Source organism: Notolepis coatsorum, assembly GCF_963971535.1.
Source record: "Notolepis coatsorum genome assembly, chromosome: 11".
Classification (NCBI taxonomy): domain Eukaryota; kingdom Metazoa; phylum Chordata; class Actinopteri; order Aulopiformes; family Paralepididae; genus Notolepis; species Notolepis coatsorum.
In genome coordinates, this window is record NC_140175.1 from 63,605,414 (window position 1) to 63,622,604 (window position 17,191).

General features: G+C 42.6%; 1 protein-coding gene across 2 annotated transcripts in view; it reads left to right on the forward strand.

The window, feature by feature from the left end:
• Nucleotides 1–17,191, forward strand: part of vldlr (very low density lipoprotein receptor) — a 159,848-nt gene that overhangs the window by 38,556 nt on the left and 104,101 nt on the right. For both annotated transcript variants that reach the window (XM_084324036.1, XM_084324035.1), the window contains exon 3: nucleotides 7,606–7,728. In XM_084324036.1, the coding sequence (XP_084180162.1) occupies nucleotides 7,606–7,728 (123 nt within the window). The remainder of the gene's footprint in view (nucleotides 1–7,605; nucleotides 7,729–17,191) is intronic.

Here is a 17,191-nt window from a genome sequence, read left to right on the forward strand (position 1 = left end):
GCTGTCAGCGGTGCCTCCGGCTTGGCCGGTCGTCATACTGACACAATTGGCAGTGTCAGCGGGAGGGAAGCCTGTGGGTGGTAATCTGGTCGTTGTAAACAGCGACTCCTACAGGTCGATCAGGGCGCCTGCACAGCGAGGAAGGGATCTGGGTGAGGTGAGGTACCCTCCCACGCGCTATACTTACCCAATGAGAGTCCTCGCTGCCAGGTGAAAAGAGGCTGCTGGCTGTCTCCTAATGTATCGGAGGAAGCATGTGATCGACTTCAGGGCTCCCTAGACCGGCAAGTAGGGGGAAAATGCGCGCAATGACCAGGAAGGGGAGGGGGGAATTGGCATAACGACTAAATTGGGATGGGAGGAAAATCCAAGAAAAATATGAGGAGAAAAAGTGGATACAAAAAAAAAACGATGAGCACATATCTGGTAAGCGCTATATTTAAAATGATGAGCACATGTCTGATACGCACAAGATTTATCTTTTTAAGTTACTATTTGGTTTTGAATGGGTGTCACAGGGGCCTTAGGGTATCACAACATGGGTACAAACATGAACTTCAGCTTTGATAAATACTCTTTAATAGTGTTATATATATATATATATATATATATATATATATATATATATATATATATATATGTATATTTTAGAACTCTTTCCCACAAGAATGAATGGAGTTTATCTTATCTTTATCATAACCGATTCAGAAGCTCGCAAGTCGGAGAGGTAGGGAGGGGGGTGTATAAGAAAGAACTGATGCTTTATGTATAAATGGGTCCAGATCCTCAATTCCACTGGTGGCCATCTTTAATTAACTTTTGAACCGGAGCACCTAGAATCATGTATGAAGATACTTTTTTGTACCACTTTTTTTTTAAACTATTGATCATTCATTCTGGTCGATCATGCCATTACCTTTCAAATTATGTATAATACACCAAGGTTAAAATGGATATAACCTTTTGCTGATTCTTGTTTATTGGGGGAACCTCTTCAAAATACAGGAGATTTCATGCAAAATACTCAAATAAAATGCACGAAACTTGCTTTTCATGGAAGTTGAAGTTCAGGATCATTTTCATGTTACGACAATGTTGACAGAAATCCAAGATGCAAGTGAAAACTAAAAAAAAAAAATATTGGAGTTTGCCATTTTACAGTATGTAATGAAGGAGATTAACAATGGAAAACTATAGCTTTGATAGTTACAAATCTACAGAGTGCCTACCAAAAGATTAAATAATGGCAATTCACAGCAAAGATGTTGATGTTGACTTGAAACCCATTTTACCTGTATTTTAAAACTTCTTCCTTACTGGCCCACCATTGGGTCAATCATTACTAGCACAGATTGCACAGCCAAGCTTTGTTCAAACTCATTGAACTTTTATTTCCAATTCTAGTGAAGATAACGCATTTTACAAAGATGCCAAATGTCTAAAATGTTTATGAAATCATTTGTTTTCCATTTGTAGACATTTGGCATCTTTGGAAAACAGCAGATTCTGTATCTGCTGTTCCAACTCTTTGTTGATGCTTTATTGAATTCAATATTTGGAGTTGGAACAGCAGATACAGAATATGTATGTGATGTCTGTCTGAATCGGAGCATTCTGATTCCGATGAATCCCGAAGTCACCAACTTCCCCATCAAACGGACAAAACGTATCTTTTCCTATAAATAGTATCCTTGCCCAATACCCTTGTGTCACTGAGTCAGCATTTCTAGACTCGGAACATGTATTATTCTTCATCACCCTGTTCAGTGTTTTCCACAGGTTGAGGAATTTAATTGTGGTGTGTGACTGCTCCTAGGGATGTCATGATATGAGATTGTGATGGTCTTATTATTGTGCAAGGAGATTTCACGGCTTTCAAGATTATAAAACCGATTATATAGATCTTTTGAATAAAATAGACTTTTTCTGCATCAGGATTGTTAAAGATAATTAGCTTAATCCATGTCAAAAAGAGTAGCCTATAGCAAATGTACACACACACACACACACACAGAGAAGGGCTTATACAGTAGCTGAATAAATGGTAAATGGCTGCATTTATATAGCGCTTTTATCCAAAGCGCTTTACAATTTGTTCCTCATATTTTACCCACACATTCACACACCGACGGCGGAGACAACCATACAAGGTGCCAAACTGCTCATCAGGAGCAATTGGGGGTTAAGTGTCTTGCTCAAGGACACTTTGACACGCTGCCCGGTAAGAGCGGGAATCAAACTGGGAACCTCCGGATTACCAGACGACTGCTCTACCTCCCGAGCCACTGTCGCCCCTCAACTAATGAAGTGAAATATTTATCATAATCAACTATCCAGTTAATAATTTTTTTTTATTTATCCACTTTCTCCTTTTTTCTGTTTCTCCCATCCCAATTTAGTCGTGCCAATTCCCCCCTCCCCTGTCTTGATCGTTGCTCGCATGTTCCCCCCACTGGTCGGTCGTAGGGAGGGTTGAAGAATCTATCGCATGTCCCCTCCGATACATGTGGAGTCAGCCAGCCACTTCTTTTCACCTGCCAGCGCGGCCTCTCATTGGCGAGGTATAACGTGTGGGAGGCTCACACTACCCTCGACATCTCCTGTCCTTGCTGTGCAGGCGCCCTGACCGACCTGTAGGAGTCGCTGTTTTACAACGACCAGATTACCACCCATCGACTCCCCTCCCACTGACTCTGCCAATTGAGTCAGTATGACGGCCGGCCCAAGCCGGAGGCAACGCCGACAGCCGGATTCAATACCGGTGTCTCACGCGTTGGTGTCGAGCGCTTAGACCGCTGCGCCACCCAGCCGCCCCCTATCCAGTTAATCTTTATAGTGTAACATTTGGCTACTTAAAATCATTGAACATAGAAGTACAGGGGGAAAAAATTTACATTAACATCTTTGCTGTGAATTGCCATTACTAAATCTTTTGGTAGGCATAGATTAATTACTGTCATAGTTTACCATTGTTAATCTCCTTCCTTACATGCTATAAAAATGGCAAACTCCAACACCCAGATTTACATTCGAAAGTTATGTTTCCACTCTACTGGATGGCAGCCATCTTGTATTTGTATCAAAATGATGTCATAATGTGAATCTGAATTATTGTCGTCAATTTACATGAAACGCAAATTTCATGCATTTGATTTGAGTATTTAGCATGAAATCTAAACGATGCAAATTTTTGGGCTTTTGGTGCTTTGGGCATTAAAGGGTTAACATCTGAAAATGCTCAAGCAATGCCACCAGGCCCCTTCTGTATTATGAAGAGGTTCCCCAAAGCAACAAGAATTGGCAGCGAAAAACTTTTACCCAGCAAAACCAGGTTCAACACCATGGCCCCCTCCCAGACTAAAATGCCTTCAAAATCAGTGTACCAACCAAGTTATATTTGTTTTAACCTTGGTGTATTATACATAATTTGAAAGGTAATGGCATGATCTACCAGAATGAATGATCAAATATAGTTTAAAAAGTAAAATGAAGGTGTCTTTTATAGACGTACTGTCGGAAATTAACGTCAGACTTTAGGCTTATAACATATATAAATATATTCGTTAATTAGGAACATTGCTTAAGTTAAAAGTCATTGATAAATAGGATTACAGTACAATCAGTATCATGGACATTTGAGAACACTGTGGTTTCCTTTGACAGTGAGAGGCTTTTAGGCCAAGGTTACAGGGGCCCCTTTATCTCCAGAAAGGTGGCTGGCTGGCCGGGGGGGATGCCTGTGCATTTTCTTGTTACATAACCGAGCTGGATCATATGGGAAAGGACACAGGTGTCTCACACTTGATTGGTCAGCCAGCGAAGGCACCCTAGGTGAGACAGTATATCAGACCATTTTAGAATAGAGGAAGAGAGCTCCTTGGCGACTCTGCTATACACTGCATTGCTGTCAACAAGCTTGTGTGATCCATGGACCACCCGATAATTCATGTAATTATGCTTTCTGAGTATTCAATAAATACCATACATGATGTTTGAACTCATTGTCCTGTGTCTAATATTCGATATCCTTTTGTCCTGATTCGAGGAACAACCAAATGACCCCACAGTACTGAAAAATATCTTATCTTACCTTCCCATTCAAACGTTACGTTTTCACTCTCTTGGATGGTGGCCATCTTGGATTTCTGGGTTGAAATGATGTCAATCGGAATCCTTGTGGTCGACGTAAAAAAAAAAAGTCTACATACATGATTGTAGGTGCTCTGGTTCAAAAGTAAATTTTTCATGATTTTTCAAGATTGCCATCAGCTCTCTAGAAAAAAAGCCTGGGATTTTTGGGAGGGGAGTGGTTGTATTTATAAAAATAAATAATTAAAAGGTCCAATAGATGTCAAATCAATGAGCAAACATGTTGACCAGAGAATGGTCATCGAATTGAGCATCTGGACCCAATTAGTAAGATGAAATCTGTGGAGAACATCTCTTATTTTGATTGGGGTGGTGAGAGGGAACAATTGAAACATGGAGAGACTGACCGGGAACCTCCTGACCAGCAGCAGGATGGCACAGATGGTATGTCTGACTAAGTTGGGTTTCCTTGAGGGAAGTCGTTTGGCCCGGTGACTGCTGTCTACAAGGAGGCCTGACATGGGGCTCTGGAGCAGATTTATGACCACATGATGACAGAAGTGCCAAATATTTAATTATCCGGTTCAGGGTTTCCGTTGTCCGGTAATTACAGTTTTTTACAGGGGAAATCTGTTGAAGTCGACATATTTAAATATCTCCGTCATAATGTCCTGTGAAAATAATTCCCTCTAAGCACAATTTGAATTGTATTAAAATTGTTTCATTGTTGCTTCACCAAGCAGGTCTAATAATGACAACAATGTGTGTTCCTATCATATCACGCGCACAGCAAGTTTCAATTTCAGTTCCTGGCATTTTTAACCAGTGGAGAAAGGTAAGGGATTTCCCTATCGTTTTTCTTATATGAATTATTCAACCTACGTTAATAAAACATACCTGGTGATCAACTACAGTTTGCTGTGAACATTATGATATGTGTGTAGTGTTCTGATAACCACTATTGGTGAAGCGATGTCGAAATTCATTTGAGTTAGGCAGCTGCTGCAGCGCGACCTGTGGTTTGCTGAGCTTGATGCTGGATTAGCGAGAAGCATGCAACTGCAGAGCCGCAGAGCTCACAGTTGTGCCCGCACAGTGCAATACTCCAATTCAGCCATTGGGTGGGTGGCGCTGCTGAGCGGTCCCCAGACCGGACCTGAAAGTGCTGCTGGCTCTGCGGCTCTGCAGTTGCATACTATTGGGATTAGTTTATTTGTTGGGAGGCGGGAGAGATTCCAGTGAACCCCACGATAATGTTGCCGTCTCTCTCTGCCAAATTTCTCAGTTCTTCGCTTGATATAATTAATACAAATGTCCAATATAATGGAATTCGCTCATAAAAATTTGATTATAACAGACTGCTGTTTAATGTCGGGCCGACTGCCCACAGACACCTATTTGATTTCAAGTCGGCAGCAGCACGGAGTCTCGGGACTTATTTTATTTGGAATATAATGACTGTATATGCAAAAGTAGCCTAGTTTTAAGTTAAAATATTATAAATCTACATGCCTTGAGGATGTCATTATTTATATAGCCTGCCTATCAATTGTTTTTAAGCTCAATAAACTCTGACCGAAATTTCTCCCATTTGTCCGGGAGATTGAAATCTTGCAGGACACGGACACCGGCAACAATTTTTTCAAACGGAAACCCTGATCCGGTTCTACATTAATGCAATGCTAAAGTCTAACCGAGGAAGTGAAAGCATGACTACATAGTCGGTGTCTCTGTTGGATGTAAAGTGTCAAACAAACACATTAGTAGCCTAATAATAGATGCTTTTAATTTATTTTTCCAATATCTAGGCAACGTTGGGATGAATAACGCTGCGCTCCAGGGCCCATTTCATTCTTGCATGAGGAAGGATAATAACGATAATCTAGCGTTGATTAGATAATCAGGCGAAAAATGACAACCTGATAAGTGGATTTCACTAAAACGCTATCGCGTCTTTTCCTGGGATTACTAAGAATCACAAACCATACTCATTCAAAACGGAAATGTACGGATGAAAAAACGATCTGTTTTGTGCATGTTGACTGGAAGCAACTCACTGACAATCAACAGTGTTATTAGACCCATAGCTATGATATAAGATATATTTTAAGCACTCGCAAGTGAACAAAGCGCCCCATTGACTTACAGCGCTGGCGTTCTATACAGAAGGTAAACGGCGACCCCTGGCCGTGAATGTGTTAACAAAGCTTTGGTCGACCAATACCAGACTAAGAAGGGATCAGGATTTGGTAACCGATTGGATGTAACGGCATTAGTCATATCATTTCGGAGTAACTGATTGGATTTTTTGGCAGTAACAGCATTACAGTCATGTGATTTAGGAGTAGGGCTGGGCGATATAACGATAACGATAATTCATTATTTTTTTTATACTTTCTATACTTTTTATATCGATAATATTGAATATCGAGTGATAGGATATTGTTATCGTTATCGCGATATCATTTTTGGCCATATCGCCCAGCCCTATTTAGGAGTAACCTTTTTGATTATTTTTCTTTATCTACTTTTTCTCCCCATTTTTCTATTTTTTTTTCCTTCCCCAATTTTGTATTGTCCAATTCTACCCTCCCCTGTCTCGAACGTTGTTAGGCCATGCCTCCCACAAGCCGGCTGCAATGTGGACGAAGCCTTGCATCATGTGTCCCCTCGGGTACTCGAGGAGGCAGTCGTCGCATTTTTTCACCTGCACAGCGCGATCTCTCAGCGGCAAGGGTCTGCGTGGGAGGGACACGCCGCCACCGTCGCTTCCTGATTCTACTGCGCAGGGCAGGCGCACCAACCGACCTGTAGGAGTCGCTGTCCACAACGTCCAATCCCCACCCACCAGCTTCCCACCCCCTAATACTGCCAATTGTATTAGTATGAACGACCAGCCAAGCTGGTAGCAACGCCGAGAGCTGGGCTCGAACCCAGCATCTCCTGCGTTGGTGGCGAGCGCCTTGCCCACTGCGCTACCTAGCCGCCCTAGTAACCTTTTGATTTTGAGAGTTTTAAGTGTACTGTTGTGGTTTCCAGAAGGTCTGCCCATTTCTCCCCTGTCATTTTGAATTCTGGTCACTGGTCAGACTAAAGGAAGGCCTGAAGACTGACAATAGATTGTGTGCGTGTGTCCTTGTTTTCTTATCTTTGTGGTGACTAGGAGGGCAAGCAATTGGGGACATCGTTCTGGGGTTTAATTTGGGGTTGGGGTAAGAGGTTAGGGAATGAATGTAGGTCAATGGAATGAAAACATGCATGCATGTTAGAATGTGAACCCAGTCTGTTCCAATACAGTAAGTAAGCATAACATTCTGTGTGGGTGTACACATGTACCAGCATGTTCTAGGAGTGTGAGTCCAGACAGCTTGTGTCTTCGTGTGTGTGTGTCTGTTTACGCCCACCTGCCCACATCACTGTTGAACAATGATCAAAGCAAATATCAGAAACACTTTATTCTACCCTTGTGACCCCGTGCCACACTAACAATCTCTCTCTCTCTCTCTCTCTCTCTAGTGAGGAAGACCTGTGCAGAGGTGGATTTCGTCTGTCGTAATGGTCAGTGTATTCCTAAGAGGTGGCACTGTGATGGAGAACCGGACTGCGAGGACGGTTCAGACGAGAGTGTGGAAGTCTGTCGTGAGTAGCCGTCTGTCTATAACCGACTACTGTAACCTACCTACCAGAGTCTTCTCCAGGGCAGCTCCCAGGCTCTGGAAGTCTCTCCCCCACATTAGAGACTTGAGTTTCTAAAATGTTCTGAACACTGCCTCGAGCCCCATCTCTTCTCCACTAACCCCATCCATCCGCTCTCATCTGTTTGTGTTTTGCTCGTCTGTTGTTTGTCTCACTATCCCTGCCCCTTAGTTTAAAGCAGTGGTTTCCCAAACCTTTTTCAATCAGGCCCCACTTGGGTAGTTGGAAATATTTGCGAGCCCCACCTAACCTGGTCCCCACCTAGATGTAGGCTAGAATACATTTCTGGCTACAAACATGCCATTTCCTCTACTACGAGGACAAGATTAACACTACAAGACACAAAGACACAATTTGTTTTATTTGAAAATGAACAAAAGCATCCAACTGATCCTGTGCCACTGTGAAATAATTAGGCCTAATTAAAAATGTAGTTGTAGGCCTACAGTAGGCTACTAGTAGGAGATTTATTTTCATTCAAATAATAATAATTAACCTGCAGTACTTCCCTGAGTAGGCTAGTAGATTTCTTTACAATCAAATAATAATTGCAGTACTTCTGAGTAGTAGATTTCATTAAATTAAAATAATAGTAACTTAAATATTATATTAATAAAAATTAGGCCTATTAACTACTGCAGGTTGCAAATAAATCACTTTCTAGCCTACATTCAGTGACTTGTGTGTGCTTGCTTTCCCTTCTCAAAGCAGGGTCGTTGTTTTGAGATTGCCACTCTCAAAAGTTGTAGCTGGAGTACTTGTGGGCTCCGCCACTTGTCTTTTAGCCATTATCAGAAACTTCAACATTTGTTTGATTCCTCTCATGCAGGCTAACGTAACGTTAGGTCTCACTCTCTTCGATTCCCATTCACTCATTCGATTGGACAATAGTTAGCTAGCTAGCCTGAAACACAAACATACAATGGACAGTAACACCTTTTGAAAAACGTATGTAGGCTTCTGAATGTGCTCTGTATAAGGATTAACGCATGACAGTCGATACATTTTTGTTGACATTGGCTTTTATCAGTTTTAGTAGGCTTTTTTTCCCTCCGTGCCCCGTCTGCAGTACCTCTGCTCCCCACTAGGGGTTCACGCCCCACACTTTGGGAACCATTAGTTTAGAGCAACTTTGAGTTCTAGAACAGTGCTATAGAAATCCAATTTTGTATTATTATTATTATTATTACCTGGATTCAAACACCAGTCACCCACATGTGAAACCAAACATCTACTGATCAGCCAAAGAGGAATCTACTTTGGCCAAGAGGCTTCACTAGGCTTCAGGCCAATGGAGATATTGGGCTTACTAGTCTTTAGGCCAAGGGAGATATTAGGCTTCAGGCCAAGGGAGATATTAATCTTACTAGGCTTCAGGCCAAGGGAGATATTAATCTCACTAGGCTTCAGGCCAAGATATATTATGCTTACTAGGCTTCAGGAAGGGCAACTCTGGTGTACCAACGTTGCATACTGTACCTGTAGCTTTACACCATCATTATTAATAAGACGGCTGAAGTATCTCTTAATAACAGATCGCTCTTGACTCCTGCTCTGTTCTGTGTACAAATTGCCTGTGGCATCAGCCGAGGTGATGAACATCTACGTAAAGATGAAGAGCCATTTATCTTCCCAGTGTTTTAGTTCAATCTGAGGCATTGTTTCAAAAACACAAGTGTTGTAGAAGAGATGAAAGAATCTTTTGTAAATCGGTATAACTGAGCCGGTCTTACAGTATTGTAGATGTGTTTGAGGACATCCGGTCGTTAGAATGTTTGTTTATAGTGATTTCACAGATGTTTAGAATGCCCATTTTGTCCTCCCATGTTTGAAGAGACTATGTGCAAAACAAAAGTTGCTATGTGTTGATATTAAGGCTGTCAATCTATTAAAATATTTAATCTGATTAATCGCATGATTGTCCATAGTTAATCGTGATTAATCACAAATGAATAGCATATTTTGTATCTGTTCTAAATCTACCTTAACACTTTAGATGCCCAACCCGAGCTTTTATTTTTTTATTAGCGATCTGAATTCATATTTCATCAACCGAGTCTACCGTTGGTAAATCAGCCACTCCAGGCACTCAGATGTGAAAAAAGCGCCCCCTATCGTCTCCCAGATGGTAATTCACCCTTTTGGATTGGACTCAATGAAAAGGCATGAGAAAAAAAGACCCGGACTCCACATTTTACTTCTCACTCATGTAACCGGGGTCGATCAGCTTCATGCTGGACCCTCAGAGCAGCGGGGATTATGTGTTTTTACAGTATACGCGGTGGATCAATAAAAGGATCGATTTTCGAAATGGCGATCAGGAATTGGAATAATCCATTTGGATACCATCTGATCTCGGGTAAGGAATCTATTTTACCAGTATTAGGATAATCGGATCCGTTTTCACGGAGATATAAGCTTTTTATTTTTTTTGTGATATGGCTGTTTGACTAAGAGCGATCAGGAACTGAGAGAATCGATTTTCAGCGCGCGGCACTAGCGTGCACACGTACACATACTATCGATAATCTAGCGTTTATTTGAAAACGATTCATAAATAGGCCGACAAATGACAACGTTCTAGAATATTACAGTACGGGGCGATTATCATGGAATCCTCTTTTTTTTCGTGAAAACGAGGGGTTTTCTAAATGCTATGAAACGGAAATGAACCGATAAAAAAACAATCTGCTTCGACAATGTTGACTGGAAATAGGTCATTGATAATGCGACGGGCAGATTAGACACATAGCCATAATTTAAAACATAGATTAGGCGATATTAATGCTAACATTGAAGTGGATGTGGGCATTCAAGCACTAATGTGCGCCCCCTGCTGGGCATTCAAAGTGTTAAACTGATCTTTTTCAAGTTTTATTCAAGAGACTATGTGCAAAACAAAAGTTGCTATGTGTTGATATATGAGAAATATAGAATTGTTTGGTACACGAGGAGGCAGCTGTTGCATCTTTTCACCTGGAGGGGACACGTGATGCAAGGCTTGGGAGGCATAGTCTAGCAACGTTCGAGACAGGGGAGGGGAGAATTGAAGGGAGAATTGGCGAGACAAAATTAGGATGGGAGAAAAAAATAGAAAAAAAATAAGTAGGCAGTAATAAAAAAGTATATAGAATAGATGAGTAAAAAAGTGCAATAAAATAAGTTTGTAAAATAGAATAGACAGTAAAATTACGCAGTACTGTAGTGCGATAAAATAGTTCAATAAAATAATTTACAACATAGCAGTGCATCACTCATAATTCAAAGAACAGAGCAGTGCTTCGCTCTTGACACTGAGTTTATTTACAAAGTTCAGTTCTAATTTGCTTTATAGAACGGAGCAGGGCAGCGGGAATGGTGGTCAATTCTAAATTACAGTGCATAAGAGGTAGTGAGATAAGATTAACATAGAACTGACTCATGAATTTGACAGGAAGTACATAAAAGTAGGCAGAATAAGAATAGTGCAGGTAAAATACAATTTGTGTCAAGATATCAAGTCTCCCTGATGTTTCATTTTAATGCCTGAGCAAAAAGATGGGTTTAAAGCTGTCTTTTGAAGATATCTAGCGAGTTGGCTTCCCTTATGTTTTTGGGTAGTTTGTTCCATAGTTTTGGGCCGTAGTTGATAAAGGATGCATCACTGATCCTCTTTTGACTGTTTCTGGGAGCCTCTAGTAGTCCAGCAGCTGATGATCGCAGCATTCTTGCTGGCCTGTAATTTATTGTGTTGGCGATGTAGCTAGGACCCTGTCCATTTAGGGCTTTGTATGTAAGGAGAAGGTTGACACTAATAACATGCAATGTGTGATTTAAATTTAAAAAATGACATGAGGCAGAACAAAAACTTGACTTCCCTACTGCACAGTGGGAGCTTATTTTTGACCTACTGGGTGAACCTACTGAACAGTGGGAGCTGATTTCTGACCTACTGGGTGCACCTACTGAACAATAGATAAAAAAAAAACTGAGTAGTAGGGTTAGTAGCTTCTGTCTGATTGTGTAGGTACTGAGGGTAGTAGGTTAGTAGTAGGTAAAAAACCCACTCTTGACCCATCCAGCCTCTCCAACTACCGCCCCATATCCAATCTTCCTTTTTTCTCAAAAACACTGGAACGTATTGCTGCCTCCCAACTCCACTCCCATCTCCAGTCCAACACCCTCTATGAACCCCTTCAGTCTGGCTTCCGTCCCGCTCACAGCACCGAAACTGCACTGGTTAAGGTCATCAACGACCTCCTCATCTCCGCTGACTCCGGTGCCCTCAACATCCTGATCCTACTCGATCTCAGTGCAGCCTTTGACACAGTGTGTCACTCCATCCTCCTCCAAAGGCTGCACCAACTGGGTGTTGAGGGCACAGCACTTGACTGGTTTTCCTCCTACCTCACTGACCGACACCAATTCATCTCCCTCTCCGGCCACACCTCCTCCCCCTCCCCAGTCACACAGGGGGTCCCCCAAGGCTCAGTCCTTGGCCCCCTGCTCTTCATCTGCTACATTCTCCCCCTTGGTCACATCATCCGTAAATACCACCTCAACTTCCACTGTTACGCTGACGACACCCAAATCTACATCAGTACCCAATCCCCCCACAGCCCACCCCTCAGTCACATCGAATCATGCATCACCGAACTCCAAACTTGGATGACTCACAACTTCCTCAAACTGAACAGTGACAAGACTGAACTCCTCATCATTGGCACCAAAACCACCCTCACCAGATCCGGACCCATCACACTCACCATCAACGACTCCACCATCACCCCCTCCCCCCTAGTCCGCAACCTTGGTGTCCTCCTTGACCCCACCCTCTCATTTGACCCCCACGTCCGCTCCATCGTAAAAATATCCTACTTTCACCTCCGCAACATCGCAAAAATCCGTCACTGCCTCTCCCCCCCCCCCCCCCCCTGCTGCTGAATCCCTCATTCACGCCTTCATCTCCTCCCGCCTGGACTACTGCAACTCCCTCCTCACTGGTATCACCTCCCGCTCCCTCCATAAACTGCAAATGGTCCAAAATTCAGCCACCCGCCTCCTCACTAACACCCGGTCCCGCGAACACATCACTCCTGTCCTCCACTCCCTCCACTGGCTCCCGATCAAACACCGCATTAACTTTAAAACACTACTCCTCACCTTCAAAGCCCTCCACAGCCTGGCCCGCCCCTACCTGACTGATCTCCTTCTCCCCTACCGCCCCACCCGTTCCCTCCGGTCCTCCTCCACTGCCTCCCTCACTGTCCCGACATCCAAGCTTAAAAACTTCGTAGATCGGGCCTTCTCTCGCACTGCACCCCGACTCTGGAACTCCCTCCCCCAGTCCATCAGAGACTCCCCTACACTCTCCACCTTCAAAGCTCTCCTCAAAACCCACCTGTTCTCCCTTGCCTTCAACCCCCCCCCACCCCTAAACCCCCCCCTCCCCTCCAACCTGATTGATATCGGTCTCCAGTCCTATCTGTCTCCAGTCCTTTTTTGTGCTATCAGGCTGTCTCCCCTGTTCCCCCCATGGTCTCATGTTCCTTTTGTTTTTGTTTCTTTGTTGTTTTTGTTTCTTTGCTTTTGTTTCTTTGTTTGTACCCCTGCTCCCGACTACTGTCAGCGACTTCGGGTTATTGAGAAGCGCTATATAAATTAAATGAATTATTATTATTATTATTAGGTTAGTAGCTTCTGTCTGATTGTGTAGGTACTGAGGGTAGTAGGGTTAGTAGCTTCTGTCTGATTGTGTAGGTACTGAGGGTAGTAGGTTTAGTAGCTTCTGTCTGATTGTGTAGGTACTGAGGGTAGTAGGTTTAGTAGCTTCTGTCTGATTGTGTAGGTACTGAGGGTAGTAGGGTTAGTAGCTTCTGTCTGATTGTGTAGGTACTGAGGGTAGTAGGGTTAGTGGCTTCTGTCTGATTGTGTAGGTAGGTACTGAGGGTAGTAGGCTTAGAAGCTTCTGTCTGTGTAGGTACTGAGGGTAGTAGGCTTATTAGCTTCTGTTTGATACTGTACTGAGACCTACACAGACCGAGGTATGATATACAGTAGTACAGTAGTACACACAATGATATAATACACACAATGATATAGTATACACAATGACATGGAACACACAATGCACCACTCTCTTTGTGACGTGATGGCAGATCTGGGTCTGCTTTCTGCTCAACTGAGCCTCATGTCGGTTCCACACGCTCTCCTCCTGTCAGACTAGTCCCTTCCATTTCACTGTATGTCAATGGATGATTTTCCTAACAGAATCACAGGGCCGCTAATGAAAAATTACTCTGTTGGATATGATCTCACACACACTCGTAACACTAATTAATTGCAGATGGACTGTCCAGTCTGCCAACACTGTAGCATTCGTCTGGTGGATTTTATGGTTTGTTTCAAGCTTTCTTCATACGCGTCTATTAGGGATGGGAATCACCAGATTTATTAGATTTATTATTTGTTTATATCCCACCTGGGTTAAGTTCATGTTTACATCTCATCTGGGTTAAGTTTCACTTATGTTTTTGGCAAAGTTGTAATGAGTCCTTTGGTGGTGGGCATGGCGGAAGGGGCTTGGGGGGGGGGGGGGGGGGGGTCTGGCCGCGCTTTGGCAATGAAAGGGAGAGTGACTGTTCACTCAACTGATTTAGTGGGATGGAGGGGAAAATTACCAGGTGGAGGTGGAAGACAACAGAGAGGAGGGAGGGGGAGCCTGGTACTTTGGTGATGACCTGGCAAGAGGGAGGGAGTGGGCAGGAGGAGAGTGACAAGGGAAGAAAGACGGGGGGGGGCTGTGGCTTAGAGCTTTTGGTGGCAAGGGGGTGACTGTTCTGAGGGGGCCAGCGGGTATAGATGGTACATGGTCTGATAGTTTCATGCTCTCGACTGTTGAGGGGTGGTTTGGTGTGGCTTCTGTTCTTGGTGAGGGGGAGCTGACATCTCATCGTTTGTATGGGTTACTGTAGTGTCTGCTTCTGTTCTTGGTGAGGGGGAGCTGTGGGTGGAGCTATCCTGCTTAGTGGGGTAGGGCTGGGGATCAGTGTTAATTCCGTCAGCTATTTTTAGTTTTAGTCTTAGTCAGGTGTCAAATGCTCTTTTTCGTTTTCATCATATTTAGTCACCTTTATCTATTTTTTAGTCTCGCCACGCAGTTACAGCCTCATAAATTGGCGTGAGCTTTTTCTAAACAAAAACAAGCTAATGTTGGTGCTAGCTGGTTAAACTTATGTAAGCTATTTAATGTGTTCCATGTTATTATTGATGCTGACGTTATTAGGCACGCCTGTGACGTGTCCGTTGTTGTGGAGTGGAAAGAGGAAGAAAACCGTTATGTTGATTATCAGATATAAATTATCCAGTGATTTTATTTTACTATAGTTTTGAAAGTTCCTCGGTTACATTGGTGGCAGCGGTGGGATTGTTTCCTGCATTAGTGTGCAGCGTGAGAAGTAAAGGGAATGCGGAAATGAATTGGAGATGATTTGACAGCTAGCTATTAGCTAATGTAGCAGTTAGTTTCAAACTAGTCTCCTCTTCATCTTTCACTTTCAACCATACATTCTGCCAAGCCCACTGCACATAAGACCACGATACCCTGTTGCCCCGCCATTGTTCCATTAAACCCATGCCGTGTGCAGTTACTGCTATCTAGAATGCTGGCTAAGAACGTATAACGCGAATGAGGAAATTAATCAAAGTGCTTGCGCTGCACACATGAAACTGAAATGATGCACTAATAATATGTCAGGAGTTATAATTTTGTCTAGTCTTAAAATTAAGAGATTTTGGCAAGTTTTTATTTTGTAAACTATATTTTGTGTCTACATTGCATTCATTATTTAGTCACGTTAGTGTCACATGATCTACATTAACACAATGGCCGCCAAAAACGAGTTAACTCGTTATAGCCCGCCAATCGAATTCTGCCAACGAGTAAACTCGTTATTGGATCGTTATTTCTTTTATTAGCTATTTCCATTCATAATTCATCCTGCTATGCTGTAGGACTGTGTGGCACTCTGTCTGAGACCGCAACGGTCCGATACTGCCACCGTTGCGGCCGCTATTGCACTCCATTTGAAACGATGTGGTTTGTTTTCCTGGCTGAGCTGCAGCGTGCAGGCGGGGTCTAAACACTCCAGCAAGACAAGCGCTTATAGGGATGGCATCGACGACGAGAGTCCCCGTTCATTTTCTTTGGTGGATAATGTTGGACATACGATGGCGATCAGATAATTGGATTCTTTTTGCAGTAAATCATAGACAAGGTAAGGACTAGTGTTGTCAAATCGATCAACATATCGATTCTGAATATTTAAAACGGTTTCAATACTCATTTCCCGCAATATCGATATTTAATTATTCATAAAAACAAAATTTGTATAAGGAAGTTGCATTGTTTATTTCAATACCTGTAATAGTACAGTAGTCCACACACACACACGTGCATTCAGTTAAGTTGGCATATGACTGTAATACAAACAGTTTGTCAGGTACATGCAACACGGATTACAGTTTACTTAATTTCTAAGATTATATCATTTAGTTATTTTTAAATGTTTGATCTAAAGATAAACAAAGGGTTTTAAAAGTGTTATATTTATCTTCTCTTATAGTACCAGACCTGAGGAGAATCAACCAGCAACAAAAGCAAAATTTATTAAAAAAAAGAAATATATATATATATATATATATATATATTTTTTTTTTTACATTTTAAGATTGAACCTTTTCCCCCGTGGTATCGAAAATGGGTATCGAATATCGATACTTTTCAAGGTATCGTATCGAAGTTCGAAATTCCAGTATCGTGACAACACACTAGTAAGGACTATATATTATCAATCTTGCATTGATCCGATAATTTTTTCCCCGCGATCGCAGCTCTGTTTTTTGCATGTTGACCGGAAGAAACTCACTGACAATCGACGTTGTTATTAGATCCATAGCTATAATATTTTTTTTTTTAAAGATTTATTTTTTGGCGTTTTATCGCTTTATTGCTACTGGGCAGTCCAGTAGAGAGAGACGGATGAGGAATGGGAGACAGAGTGGGGGGAAGACATTCGGCAAATAACGACTGGTTCGGGAGTCGAACCCGGGTCGGCCGTGTCGCGGCTGAGCCCGCTATGTGGTTGCTGGACTACTAGAATAGATCTTTATTGTAATTGTTACAGTTGTCACAACGAGATTTAACATACAGCTCATTATAGTAATATTCCACAATTATTACATTGATGGTAATAATGGCACACAGTCATAAATTCACCAACATGCGCATTTGTTATACATGCAGGACTCTTTGAGACAGAAGTATGCGTATTACCGCTGCCATGTTTGGCGTGGAGCACCCGGGGGGGGGGGGGGGGTAGGGGGGCTGGGGGTTGGGGGTTGACGAGACAGCCTTGGCTCCCCCTCC